Source organism: Elgaria multicarinata, chromosome 12 (assembly GCF_023053635.1).
Source record: "Elgaria multicarinata webbii isolate HBS135686 ecotype San Diego chromosome 12, rElgMul1.1.pri, whole genome shotgun sequence".
Classification (NCBI taxonomy): Eukaryota; Metazoa; Chordata; class Lepidosauria; order Squamata; family Anguidae; genus Elgaria; species Elgaria multicarinata.
The window spans coordinates 5,444,473-5,457,898 of NC_086182.1; the positions used below are offsets into that span (position 1 = coordinate 5,444,473).

At 47.4% G+C, this 13,426-nt stretch overlaps 1 protein-coding gene across 1 annotated transcript; it reads left to right on the plus strand.

Annotated features, from left to right (window-relative positions):
• The first annotated feature begins 376 nt into the window (after nucleotides 1–376).
• Nucleotides 377–12,555, plus strand: CIAO1 (cytosolic iron-sulfur assembly component 1). The gene is made up of 8 exons (XM_063138839.1): nucleotides 377–435; nucleotides 2,495–2,662; nucleotides 4,179–4,327; nucleotides 6,318–6,429; nucleotides 6,582–6,670; nucleotides 7,220–7,421; nucleotides 9,182–9,269; nucleotides 11,912–12,555. The coding sequence occupies exons 2-8, from the start codon at nucleotides 2,521–2,523 to the stop codon at nucleotides 12,150–12,152; spliced, it is 1,023 nt and encodes a 340-aa protein (XP_062994909.1). The 5' UTR covers nucleotides 377–435; nucleotides 2,495–2,520; the 3' UTR covers nucleotides 12,153–12,555.
• The last annotated feature ends 871 nt before the right edge of the window (nucleotides 12,556–13,426 follow it).

Below are 13,426 nucleotides of genomic sequence, written 5' to 3' on the forward strand. Positions count from 1 at the left end.
CACGGAGGGTGGGGTGGGGGTAGGCACGTGACGTCACGACGCCAGGGATGGGCAAGGGGGGAATCGGCGTATGGCGTCACGACGCTCCCTCTCTTTCTCCCGGGGCCTGACAGAAATAACTTTCTTTCTTCAAATCCCCCGTCTTGACTCCCTCGAGCAGCTAAAAAATGACTCTGTATGTGTGTAAATCTTCTTTTTTCTTCTCACACAAAAACGGGGAGTTTCGCAACGTCTCTTGAGAGTTGTAGTTTCTATGTGGAGGCTTTACTTCAACGCCGGGGGTAAAAAAAGAAAAAAAAGACTACGACTCCCAGCAGGCATAGCGGCCGTCGTAGTACCTCAGGCCGCTGTTTGGAACTACACTCCCCAGTGCGCAGGCGCGTCGAGGTCCCCTTGAGGGCATTAGGGAGGGAAGCGCAGGCGAAGCCCCACCAGGTGAGGAGCGGAGGGCCTGGTCCGCCCCCTCATGGCCTACTCTAGGTTGCTGGGGAGGGGGGTCTCTGGGGTCGCTCTCCCCTCTCCCTTCCCCAAAGCCAGGGGGGAGGCCAGGTGCCCCATTTCCCCCCTTGGGGTCCCCATTTCCCCTCCAGCCTGAGCCTGGGCAGCCCTTCCTCAGCCCGGTGCCCTCCTGAGGCGTTGGACTACAACTCCCAGCATCCTCCAGCCACCACGCTTCGGGCGTCCCGTTTACTATCGTGGGAAATCGCAAAATTGCTCTTCCTCTTTTTTTTCCTGTTGCTCAGAAATGGATGAGATTTGCAGGCATATCGTTTTCTTTAGTATTTATTTACAGTCCTTATGTACTGTTCCACATCCAGAAGATGTTTTTTTTTGGGGGGGGGGATGAACAACAGACAGCAGAACAAAAGCACCAATATTGAAATGGCTGCATTAACCTCTGAGGAGAGGATGACATCTGCCAAACGTCAGGGGAACACGGGACAAGGGGTCTTGGGCCACGAGCCCCCATTTATCCGTTTTATTCCTCTCCACAGCCCCATGCCCACCCCAGGAACTGCCAGTAATTTCCCTATTTCTTGGCAGTTCCTTCATCCCCAGTTAACTGTCTGCTAGACATCATGGCTGCCTTAGTTCTCTGTCCGAGGGAGAAGCGCAGGAACTGCCATCCTTGCTTCTGGAAAGTTCTGGGCACTTTGCCCACAACAACCTTTGGACACAGTCCTGTACCCAGTTACCTCAGAGTAAGTCCCACTGAACCCAGTGGGACTTACTTCAGAGTACATATGTGTCAGATTGCGTTGTCTGAGTATCACAGAGACTCATTAATTCCACAGTTGCCTCCCTTATCCCAGGCACTTGATTGTGTAGTGCAGTGGTTCCCAAACTTTTTCAGGTCGCCGCCCCCTTGGTTCCACAAACTCATGCCCAGTGCCCCCTGCCCTACACTATAAAAATCATTATTCAGAATAGCGGTTTTCAACAACCCACTAAGGAAGATAATAACAATAAAATTCAAAACAGTAACAATTAATTTAATATTTATTCAAAATCCGAAGCACCCGCCGCAGGCTTGCCGAGGGAGGGAGGGAAAAGAGAGCGAATGCCTCTGTTTTGCAGCTGGCATGACGAGGCACACCAAGCAGGGTATGTCTCTTCATTAGTGTTTTGGTGCTTTTGAAACATTTCAATTCACTGTTAAAAGGATTCTTCTTAAACCGTTTGGACCCAGGAGAACATTTATTTGTATTGAGAAATTCATGTGTGTTTCGTATCATTTCAATTCTTACTACAGACACATATTGTGTTCAGTTATACCAGTGGTTCCCAAACATTTTCAGGTAACCACCCCCTTGGTTCCACAAACTCATGCCCAGTGCCCCCTGCACGTGGCCCCTTTAAATGGGAAGCACCCGCCTCAGGCTTGCCGAGGGAAAAGAGAGCAAACACCTCTGTTTTGCAGCAGGGGCACACCAAGCAGGATATGTCTCTTCATTAGCGTTTTGGTGCTTTTGAAACATTTCAATAAAAGGACTCTTCTTAAACGGTATTAATACATGTGTGAATTCTTCCCCTATATGGCTTGGGACCAAACTACCTTCTCCCATAAAAATGTCCCTGGGTTTTAAGACCTTCTGGAGAGCCGCTTCTCGGAAAAGACCACCTCGAGCGCCCCCCTGCCACCTCTTTGCCTCTTAGTGCCCCCCTGCCGCCCCCTTGCCGCTTAACGCTCCCCTATGCAATCCCACCGCCCCCAAGGGGGCGGTACTGCCCACTTTGGGAACCACTGGTGTAGTGCAAAAGGCATGTGGACTCCATGATCCAAGGATTTCAGTTAGGTTCAAGGTATTATAAAAGCTTTATGTAATTTCAGTTCAATGTGTCTTAGTTGTTACAGCAACCAGTTAATATGCACTCTTGTTCAGGAAATGGAAAAGCGAATGTAAATAATTCCTTTCTTTTTTAGAGGTGAGCATTGGCTTGTTTTAAATCGGTCCACCTGCTTAAAGAAATCCCATTTTCTTTACTGTTTTAGAGTTTCTAGTGTGATCGCTTGGTGTTATGATGAAGGATTCCTTGACTCTCCTGTCCCGTATCCCAGCACACCCAGATTCCCGGTGCTGGTTTCTAGCCTGGAACCCTACAGGGACTTTGTTAGCTTCCTGCGGTGGGGACCGTAGCATCCGTATATGGGGGAAAGAAGGTAAGGTAACAGCCTTTCCCATCTTGCTGCCCTCCAAATGTTTTGTACTGCATTCCTGACCATTAACCATGCTGGGTGGGGCTGATGGGAGGGGAAGTCCAAAACATCTGGAGGGCACCAAGTTGGGGAGGACTGTCTCAGAATGCCAATGTGTTTAGTATTCTTGAAGACGGAAGCACATAAAAAAGACAATCAAATCCTTGGTTAAGAGTAGCTCTGCTTCCTGACTTCCATGCTGCATTTCTGCCAGGAGGGCAGAGAGAGACTTTGGATGTCGGACCCTTTGCAGCTGTGAATCCTCTGCACTGGTGTATGATATAGCCTACCTACCTATTAGAATCGTAGAATAGCAGAGTTGGAAGGGGCCTACAAGGCCATGGAGTCCAACCCCCTGCTCAATGCAGGAATCCACCCTAAAGCATCCCTGACATGATTATATAACCTAGGGCAAGTATCGGATGTTAGAATCAATGTCTGTGTGTGTTTTTTGTTTATTTCCTTGACTACATGTGTAGGTTGTTTGTGCTTGTTTAAAAGAAATCTAATTTCTGTTTCATTAAATGGGTATATTCTGATTTGGGTAGATCCTGATTAATCTTGCCCCTCTTAGTCAATCCGTGGCAAAGAGAGTGTGCTAAATCTTTTGGAGCTGGGTGGGCAGATTGGGAGCTGGCAGAGTGGTAACTGGGGACCTTAGATTTCTCTCCCCACTGCCCTTAATACTTAAAAGGCTCAGTTCAGACAAAATGTTTCTCTATGCAGTGTGAAAACTCCACTCATGTTCTAGGGGGTCCTCCCCACACAACATGTTCTAACTCTACCGTTGTGTGACTGTGGGCTCCCATGAAGTTGAGTAAACGTCAACACGACGTTTGGCAGTTCCTTGGCCCTCTCTCCTCCCCTGGTCCTCCCGATGGTATCCCATCAGCCATTGCTGGGGGAAAAACCAAACCAATCCCGACCACTCTACTAGAGTGGCACTCTCTCCTTTTGCCACTCTTGCCAGGGAACTCGGTAGCCAGTGGGAAAAGTCAACTCAACGCAACATGAAACTTCATGGAGCCCTCCACACAACATAACGGTTGTGCAGGAACTCTCGTCTGCACAGCGTGGATATTCAGCGTGGAGTGTTTTTTTAAAAAAACAACAACCCCCACCGTTTCATGGGGTTTTCCCTCCAGACAACACATTTCTCAACGGTGGTATAAAAACTCCACCGTGGAGTTCTAAAACCACCATTGAAAAATGTGTTTTCTGAACTGAGCCAAAGAGTCTTGCTTTTTTTAAAAAACTCATTTGGTAGTTGCAGCTGTTGATTCTTTGAATGTTTTAGGTGGATCTGATCCTATAGCAAAGCTGGAGCAGCTAGGCACCTGTTTAATTTGGTTTATTTTAAATAAACATTTTAAATAAAAAAAGGTATTTAGTGACTCCTGGAGTGCCAGGGTCAAGCGATGGGGTTTGACTCTGCAACCCAGCAACAACGCCCACTGCTTGCTGGCTTTTTTTTTGGCAGGCATCGCCTGGGTGTGCAAGTCTGTGCTGGGCGAAGGACACCAAAGGACCATCCGCAAGGTGGCCTGGTCTCCATGCGGGAACTACCTGGCTTCAGCCAGCTTTGATGCTACCACCTGTATTTGGAAGAAAAACCAAGAGGATTTTGAGGTAACATGAATCACCCCTTTGGTTGCTTTTGTGCTGGTTATCTCATGCTTTAAAATTTAGTCTAAGATGTAAAATCAAGGAAGAATGTGATGGTGTGATGTACAATTTAAACTAATGGGTCCTTGCGCTTGACTTAAATTTTTTACTTCTCAAAATGATAAAAGTAACTTAAAGGAGCTGTAGCTTGCCTGATAGAAACTTGCCCACCACTACTGATCTCCTGCAACACAGAGGTTTAGGGAATGTTGGGTATGTTTTCATTTCAGAGGGAGTGACGGGGAGAGCTAAGTTCAAGCCTGGCCAGGCCCCAGCATGAACGGAGGGTGTGTCTGGAATAAGCCCCAGAATCCTTTGCAATGCACAGGGGTTCTGCACAACAGGTTCACGTTGTTGCCATGCAGCCTTGTTCACACGGACACATAACTTGCATATGTTTTTGTGAACCGCCCAGAGAGCTCCGGCTATTGGGCGGTATAAAAATGTAATAAATAAATAAACAACCAATGTGGGTCTAAGAGAGTCTGTAACCTCTTAGGTATACATGATCCTCCTCTTCTCCATGTTATCGATTAAGCTTTCTTCCCCTAGTAATTATATCAATCAACCTTTTTCTTCCTTTTCTTTGTACATTATATATATATCTATATAATTGTTGCTTTGATGTTAAGTGTTAGGGGACTGTTTGTACTCGTTTTCTTTTCTGTAACACTTTAAATAAAATGAAAAAAATTCTCCCTGTGAAGTAGGTTAGGCGAAGAGTCAGTGACTGGCCCAAAGTCACCCGGTGAGCTCCATGGATGAGTGAGGACTGGAACCCGGGTCTCCTGAGTCCCAGTCAAATGCTGACCATGCCGGCTTTTATGACACAAAAATGGTGACTCTTGGCTGAGCCAGGTGTTCCAGGATAAAAGTCAAAGAGAAGAATGATTCACTTTTATAGAAATCTTACCTAGCATTATTAAACATTTTATTTTAAAAAAGTTCATTTTATAAGTAGCGTATAGAATTTGTTGATAAAAGGATCTTTTCTGCTTTCTAGTAAAAAAAAATGCTGTAAAAACACTTGATCGTTATTTGGTGATGTTTGATAACTTAAATATTGATTAATTGAATACAGCCTTTTTCACCACTCATTCTTATTCCCATTCCTACTAAAACACAAAATGGGACATCAGTACACTAGCAGGATTTTATTTCCATATGGGCCATAACAGAAGAACAAAGACAGAATCTGTAAAACGACCGATAAAACTCATAATTGATACACTGAGAAAAAGTTGGGTCAACCAAAATTACTTATTGCAAGCAGTCAGAGCAGCAATTCTCAACATGAGTCGATAAAAACAGCATGTGTTTTAGATTAAGCTAATATTAATGACAGGATAAACTCTGTGGCCAAGTTCAGAGAACACATTAGTCAACGGTGGTTTTAGAACTCCACGGTGGAGTTTTTACACCACCGCTGAGAAATGTGTTGTCTGGTGGGAAAATTCCATGCAACGGTGGAGTTTTTTTTTGGGGGGGGGGACCCTGCACACAGAATATCCACGCTGTGCAGAGGAGAGTTTCTGCACAGCCGTTGTGTGGCGGGCTCAGTGGAGTTTTCTGTATCATTGAGTTGACTTTTCCCACTGGCTGCAGGGTTCCGTGGCAAGAGCGGCAAAAGGAGCGAGTGCCACTCTAGGAGAGCTGCTGGGATTTTTTGCAGTGGTGGAGGACCGGGGGAAGAGAGATGTTAGAAGAACTGACAATCAAACGTCGCGATGGATTTGACTCAACTCCACAGTAGCCCACAGTCACACAACAGTGGAGTTAGAACATGTTGCGTGGGGAGGACCCCTTAGAAACTCAACCGTTGAGTAGAGTTTTCATACTGTTGACCAAATTGAGCCAATATGTAGGATATACTCCCCTATGATTGTTTGTTTTCCTCGGTGCTTGCTGGTTGCCTGTCTTATAAGAAATATCTCCCCCACCCTTTCTCTGTCAGTGCGTAGCCACCCTGGAAGGCCACGAGAACGAGGTGAAGTCCGTCGCCTGGGCCCCATCTGGCAACCTCCTGGCCACTTGCAGCCGAGACAAGAGTGTCTGGGTTTGGGAAGGTGAGAGCCCAGAAAGTGGTTTGGGGGAAAGGAGTTGGAATAAAGGCATTTGGGCTTCTTGCTACACGCACAGATTTTTTTTGTTGCTACAATGATGTGGCTTTTTAACTTTGCTTACCGACACCCACCCCTGCCCCCGTTCTGTGTTGTAGTGGATGAAGAAGACGAGTACGAGTGCATGAGTGTCTTGAACTCCCACACGCAGGATGTCAAACACGTCGTCTGGCATCCCAACCAGGAGGTGAGTGGGCTCCCTTCCTACGGGGTGGGGCTGCTGGCAGCCCTGGGCATGGAGGGAATGCGGCACCAATGGGCTTTGAGAAGCCGTTGGGTGGCAGTCCTGAACCTAGGCCAGGGTCTCTCAAAAGAGGTTTAAGAAATCTCGCTTGCTTCCCTGCCATTTCAGAACTTACTCTTTGTCGTGCCTCCTGCTTTGTACCTTAAGCCAGCACAAAAAATCCGTGTGGGGGATTCACACAGTTGGGGCAGCCTCCTGCTGCTGTTTTACATGAGGTTTGTCGGCTGGAATGCTAAACTCAACACCGGCATTTGAAGGAAAATAAATATATTTATTTTTATTGATTGTATTTTTAATCAGCCCAATAATCAACTTCCTCTCATTGCTTACTGTTTCTCTGATTACAAACAGTAAAAAGACTGAAATGCCACATGCTTAAAACCATAGTGTACAGTACAAATATTTTGTATTTTGTCACGTATTTTGTCCTGCTCTCGGTTCTGCCTGGGAGATGCTTCCTTCTGACACAGGATTCATTCTTTCTCCTCCCAGCTACTGGCATCAGCCAGTTACGATGACACGGTGAAGCTGTACCGGGAAGAGGAGGATGACTGGGTGTGCTTCAGCACCCTGGAGGGGCACGAGTCCACGGTGTGGAGCCTGGCCTTTGACCAGAGCGGGGAGCGCCTGGCCTCCTGCAGCGACGACAAGACCGTGCGCATTTGGCGCCAGTATCAGCCGGGGAACGAGCAAGGTCAGTGGCCCAGCGAGGGCGGAGCAGGTCCGTTCAGGCCCTCTGGGCCGCCTGCTTCTCCATGAGGCAGCTGCAGAGGCAGATGCCTCATGGACTCTTCTGTTGCTCCCATGGGGAGGTTGAGGCACTGCACAAAAGTGACCTATGCCAAGCCTTCAGAACTCATTGGTAGCAGTGCAGAAGTACAGTAGCATACGGTTTCCTATTTAAGCCTCAGTGCTCTTTCTTCATTGGATAATCATCACCACCATAAATGCGAAGAGCAAAATCATTCTCTGGGTGGATCCTTATGTAGCCATAATGAAACGAAGGAGGCTGCCATAGACTGAGCCAGACCATGGGTCCATCCAGCCCGGCCTTGTCTACCGTGTCTGACAGCAGGGATCTGCTGCGTGCAAAGCCTGCGCTCTGCCACTGAGCCATGGCTTCTCATCAACATCAACACATGAGGGCTATATCAGCAGGTGCCGGGGAACCCCAAGGCTTACATGATATCCTCCCCCCCAAAAGCAGCCCAATGAGGACTGAACCGTCACAGTGGTGATGAAATTGTAGCTGCTTTGGAGGGAGGGAAGTGGGAAATTTGGGTAGAGAGCCCAGGGAGCTTCGGCTATTGGGCGGTATAGAAATGCAATAAATAGATAAATAAATAGTGGAATGGAAGGGAGTACTCTGGAAGAGAGCATGGCTGGTCTGTACCCTAAACAGAAGTGCTTCACACTGCAAAATTTTGTTGCAGGTCCCGCTTGTAACCATCATTTATATAGCACTTTCAAGTGCTCAAAGTGTTTCACATGAATTATCTAGTAGTAATCCTCACAACGACGTTCTGAGGCAGGTGTGGGGAACTGCAGCTCTCTGGATGTCGTTGAACTCTAGCTCTCATCAGCCCCAGGCAGCATGGCCAGTGGTCAGGGATGATGGGTGTTGTAGTTCAACATCATCTGGAGGTTGCCCAGCCCTAGTGAAAAGCAAGTCAGTATCTTTATGCCCCGTGTTGCAGATGGGAGGACTGAGGCCGAGAGAACCTGCCGCCCCCTACTGAAGTCAGAGCAGAGATGACGTTTAACAGGAGACTCCTTGATTCATGGGGCAGCATCTACAATGTGGGTCCAGGAGTCAGGGAATGGCGCTCCTGTATTCAGCGGAAAGCAGGGTGCCCAGCTGTGTCACAGACCTCTTGGTGAGACCCTGGTCTCCCCTCCGAAGCAGAGTGAAAACTGAAATGGGAAGGGAGGAGTTAACCCTCTGCCACCACCCAGCCAGATGAGAATGACGTGGCTGCAAATCTCTGGGTCTGCATGGAATTGTGGACACTAAACTGTCTTGCTCTAATAAGTGGAATTTGAAGAAGTGTCCCTCTGCTTGAGCAAACATCTTGACCTCAGAAGGTCTTTAAAGTGCAGAATGCTGCCTTGTTTTGGGGTGCAGATGGGGAAGGAGGGAACTTTGCTGCACCTGCATCCATGGCACCTAAAGCAGCCTTCTCCAGCCTGGTTTCCTTCAGACATGGACTACAGTGCCCAGCATCCCCAGCCAGTGTGGCTGGCTAGGGGAAGCTGGGCATTGTAATCCAAAACAGCCGGAGGGCACCAGGTTAGGGAAAGCTGACCTAGAGAAAGCAGGCGGGGTGACGGGATTGTTCTCCCTCCCCCTGACATTGGTTGGGTCTTCAGCGTTGAAAGTGCCCTCTCTTCTCAAGAGGCTTTAAACTCACAAGGCAAAGCAGGCCAGGCTAAGGAGCTGTTTATCTCTTGCAGGTGTGGTCTGCAGTGGCACAGATCCCACGTGGAAATGTGTCTGCACCCTCTCTGGCTTCCACACCCGGACCATCTATGATGTGGCATGGTGAGTGGAGAGAAGGGAGGGAGGGAGAAGGGGGCCCTGGGGCAGCTTCTCATGGGCCTGTTCAGATGACACGCACTAAGCCATGGTTAGGCCATTAACCATTTTTGCAGAAAATCATTAGTGAGTATGTTTAAATCATGGTGATGTAGTCACCATGATTAGGAATGGTTCACTATTGCTAAGCCATAATGTTTAACTCAAAATACTTAACCACCGTGGTTTAGTGTGCTATCTGAACAGGGTCCATCTAAGCCATGCTGAGGTCCTCCGTAGACCATCCGTTCTGATCAAGTGCTGATTGTGCTACTGCAGGCAATGGGGTGGAGGAGCGCTGGCTGTTTGGACACTTACCTGCAGAAACACATGTCGACTATCTACTCCAGTAGAGGAGTAGATAGTTTCCCCCAGAGGAGGAATGCCAGGTGTGCTGTTGAGATGGAGCAGGCAGAGAACTGTCAACTGATTGATTAATTAATTAATTAATTAATTACATTTTTATACCGCCCAATAGCCAAAGCTCTCTGGGCGGTTCACAAAAATGTTTAGGCAGTTTGGGCTACAGCGATCCATGCTTTAATTCCATCTTGTTTACTGCATTGTGCTCTGCCTGGGGCTGCCCTTGAAAAGTGCTTGGAAACTACAGCTAATGCAAAATGTGGTGGCCAGACTCTTTTCTGGCTTGTGCCTTGGAGGCCATCTGACATAGGTCTTGATCCAACTATGCTGGCTACCAGTTTGTTTCCAAGCCCAATTCAGGGTGCTGATTTTGAGCTAAAAGGCTTTGGGGAAGAATATATGAAAGGCTACCTCCTCCTGTAGGAGTCTGACAGTAATTTGCATTCAACACTAGAGGCCCAGTTATATGTCCTACCACCTAGAAAGGCTAAGTTGGTGTACACAAGACAGGGCCTTTTCAGTAGCTGCACCCTGATTGTGGAACTCCCTCCTGAGGGAGGTTAGGTTGGCTCCACCCCTTAGACAGGGGGTACAAACTAAACTGTTCCTTGAGGCCTTTGATGAATTGTAATGCTGTTTTGGCATGTTTTAAAGAATTTTTTGTTTCCTTTTATTTGTTGTAGTTCCAGTGTTTTAACTAGTACTGGGCCGAATCCTTCCCCCTATTTTTGGGAACTTTCTCCCTGCCTGTGAAAGAGGCATTGTTTTGCGGGGTGGGGGTGGGGAACTTGGGATAATTTTTCTTCTTGGGGAGGAGGAGAAGGAGAGGGTTTCCACATACCTTTTTAAAGAGTCGCTGAGGGGCCTTCTTCATATTTTTTAGTGTTTCAAAAACAACCCCCCCTTCCCTCTGCATTTGAAAGAGTCCAGCAGTTCTTAGTGAATGCCTGTTGGTAACCATGTGACCTCACCCTCTCCAACAAGCATTCAGGAAGAATTCCTTGGCTCCTGAAAATGCCGGGGGGGGGGGCTTTTAAAAATAAATAAAAAGAAAGAAGACCCTTCAACAACTGGCTACATTTAAAAAGGTATGTAGAAAGCCTGTCCTCCCTCCCCAAGGAGGAAATTCTCCAAAATTCTCACCTCTCCCAGTCTTTTTCACCTGTGCTTTTGTTTCCCCCCCATGAAATGCCGAAAATGGACAGTTAAAATAGTTTTAACTGTACGTTGCCTTGAGGGCCCTGGTGAAAGAAAAGTGATTTATATATACTGAATAATAACAGTCTAAATCCAATTAAAAATACATCACTTGAGGCCGTTTTGGCCACTATCCTGCAGCTGCCAGTTCATAGTGGGAAGAGTTGCCCAACACAGACGATCAGGGCGGTCCGTGGAAGGGTTAGTGTTCAAGACGTTGATTACACTCCCTCTTTGTACCCCACAGCAGCTCTAGGGTTGCTTCTGCCCTGGTTCTTGGTACAGTGCACACACAGGCCTTGTTAAACTGCCTCTAGCAGAGTGGGGGAATTGTATTGGGAACAGTGTTTAAAAGTAATTAAAAAAAAAACACCCGTCAAGGCAGCTTACAACATTAGAAATCCTTTTTTTAAAAAAGCACAAGTTAAGATGGGGAAACAGCAGATAAGACAACAACAAAAAACATTGTTAGGGCATCAATGGGGGAGCAGTAGCCAAAGCTCTGCACCTTATTGAAAGCATTTATATTTCGTTGCTCCAACACAACCTTTCCCAAACTGGTTCCCTCCAGATGTGTTAGACTACAGCTGGAGGGTGTCACTTTGGGCAGGCTTCTGTAGCTCTGTGTATTTAACAATTGAAAGGAAAGGAACCTCTCATGCAAGCACGGAGTCATTACTGACTCTTGGAGGGACGCCAGCTTTCGTTGACGTTTTCTTGGCAGGCCTTATAGCGGGGTGGTTTGCCGTTGCCTTCCCCGGCCGTTATTACCTTTCCCCCAGCTGAGTACTCATATTACCGACCTCGGGAGGATGGAAGGCTGAGTTGACCTGAGCCGGCTGCCTGAAACCAGCTTCCGCTAGGATCGAACTCAGGCTGTGGGGAGAGTTTCAGCTGCAGAAACTGCTGCTTTACTGGTATCTGTAAAAACAGAGAGCTCTCAGATTGTTATTTTATTGTGTTATTTTTTTTAAAAAAGATCACCGTTGTATTAAGACATCTCCAGCAATACTCCATCCGATTTGTTTGTGTTTTTTTAACCCTCGCAGGTGCCACCTGACGGGTGCTTTAGCCACAGCCTGTGGAGACGACGCCATCCGCGTGTTTGAGGAGGAGCCTCTCTCGGACCCGCAGCAGCCCACCTTCACCCTGACTGTCCACCTGGCCCGGGCTCACTCCCAGGATGTGAACTGCGTGGCCTGGAACCCCAAGGAGCCAGGACTGCTGGCAACCTGCAGCGACGACGGAGAAATGGCCTTCTGGAAATACCAGCGCCCCGAGGTGTGCTGAGAGCATCAATATTCTCCCCCCATCCCCATGACTATGACGGCGCGGTCTTTGCACCACCACTTCCAGCACTGTAACAACGACACACAAGGCAAGATGAGCTGCATCAAGAAAGGCCATCGAATACGTGGGAGATCATGTAAAACACGCGAAGAACTACGCCACCCTCCAACCCCAATTTCAGGAACATTCGCAATTGGAGAAAAACAGTGGCTTTAGCTAAAAGCAGGATGCTGGTTTTCCTTCTGTACAGATTCATGTTACTGCCCAGTCAGACTTCATGGGCCAGTAAGGTAGTCTTGTCTTTCAGCTGGCTAGAAAATCACCCCGTGTGCAGAAGCAAGATTTGCATGTGATGGGAAGGAGTTTCCTGTAACTTCTTTTCTAAAATAAACAAGGGAAGCAACAGGCTTTTGTAACAGCTGGGGGTTTCTTGCAAGACCAGGTCAATGAAGAGACTGAGGACTGTCTGGGGAGGGTGTGGAGCAGTTGCTGCAGCTAGGTAGCTTGTGACGTTATGTAAAAGAAATGTTTAAAATGATCACGTGCTGTTGTGCGTCTGTTGGTCTCTAAATGGGCTTTGAAGTAGAGTCTGAAAGGGTAAAAGTACCAACATAGCTCAGCAACGAGGTGGGCTGGCTTGAAGAAAGTGTCTCTTCACCAGAGGTTATTTTTCCATACTACGAATGTTTGTGGGGGTTTGGGCTTAACGGCAATGATCTCTGCATTTCATAGTTATGAATTAACGTATCGGGCAAAGCTAAAAATAAATTCTTGCTAGATACGGGAGAAATTCCACAGCATATCCTGCTTTAGAAGGTGACTAAAAGGAGAGAAAAAGCAAGTGGTTATGGCAGGGATCGCCAACCTTCGGCTAGTGGACATATTTGCAACATTGAGAAAGTAAAGTGTTGTGGGCGCTGGCACAAAATGACTGCCCTAGGAAGGGTCATGCCCATTCATAAGAAGCCCGTCTCACACAAAGACAAACTAGCAAGTCTAAAATACATGCAACTTGCCCAAGAACCAGAACACAAAGCAGTTGGGTTTGAGCCTCCAAATACAAAATTTGAACCCACTGCTTCAACAAAACACCCATTTCAGAGGCAAACTGGTGAGGTTCAAACATGTAACTGGATCAATGCCACACAAAACAAGCCATAGAGGTACCCCTCCAGGCCTGATGCTGATCAATCCTTTACGATTATGTGCACTACCTTAGCAGGCAGCATCAAGGAAACTTACCTTTCTATAGACACCCGGTTGTACTTCAAAGT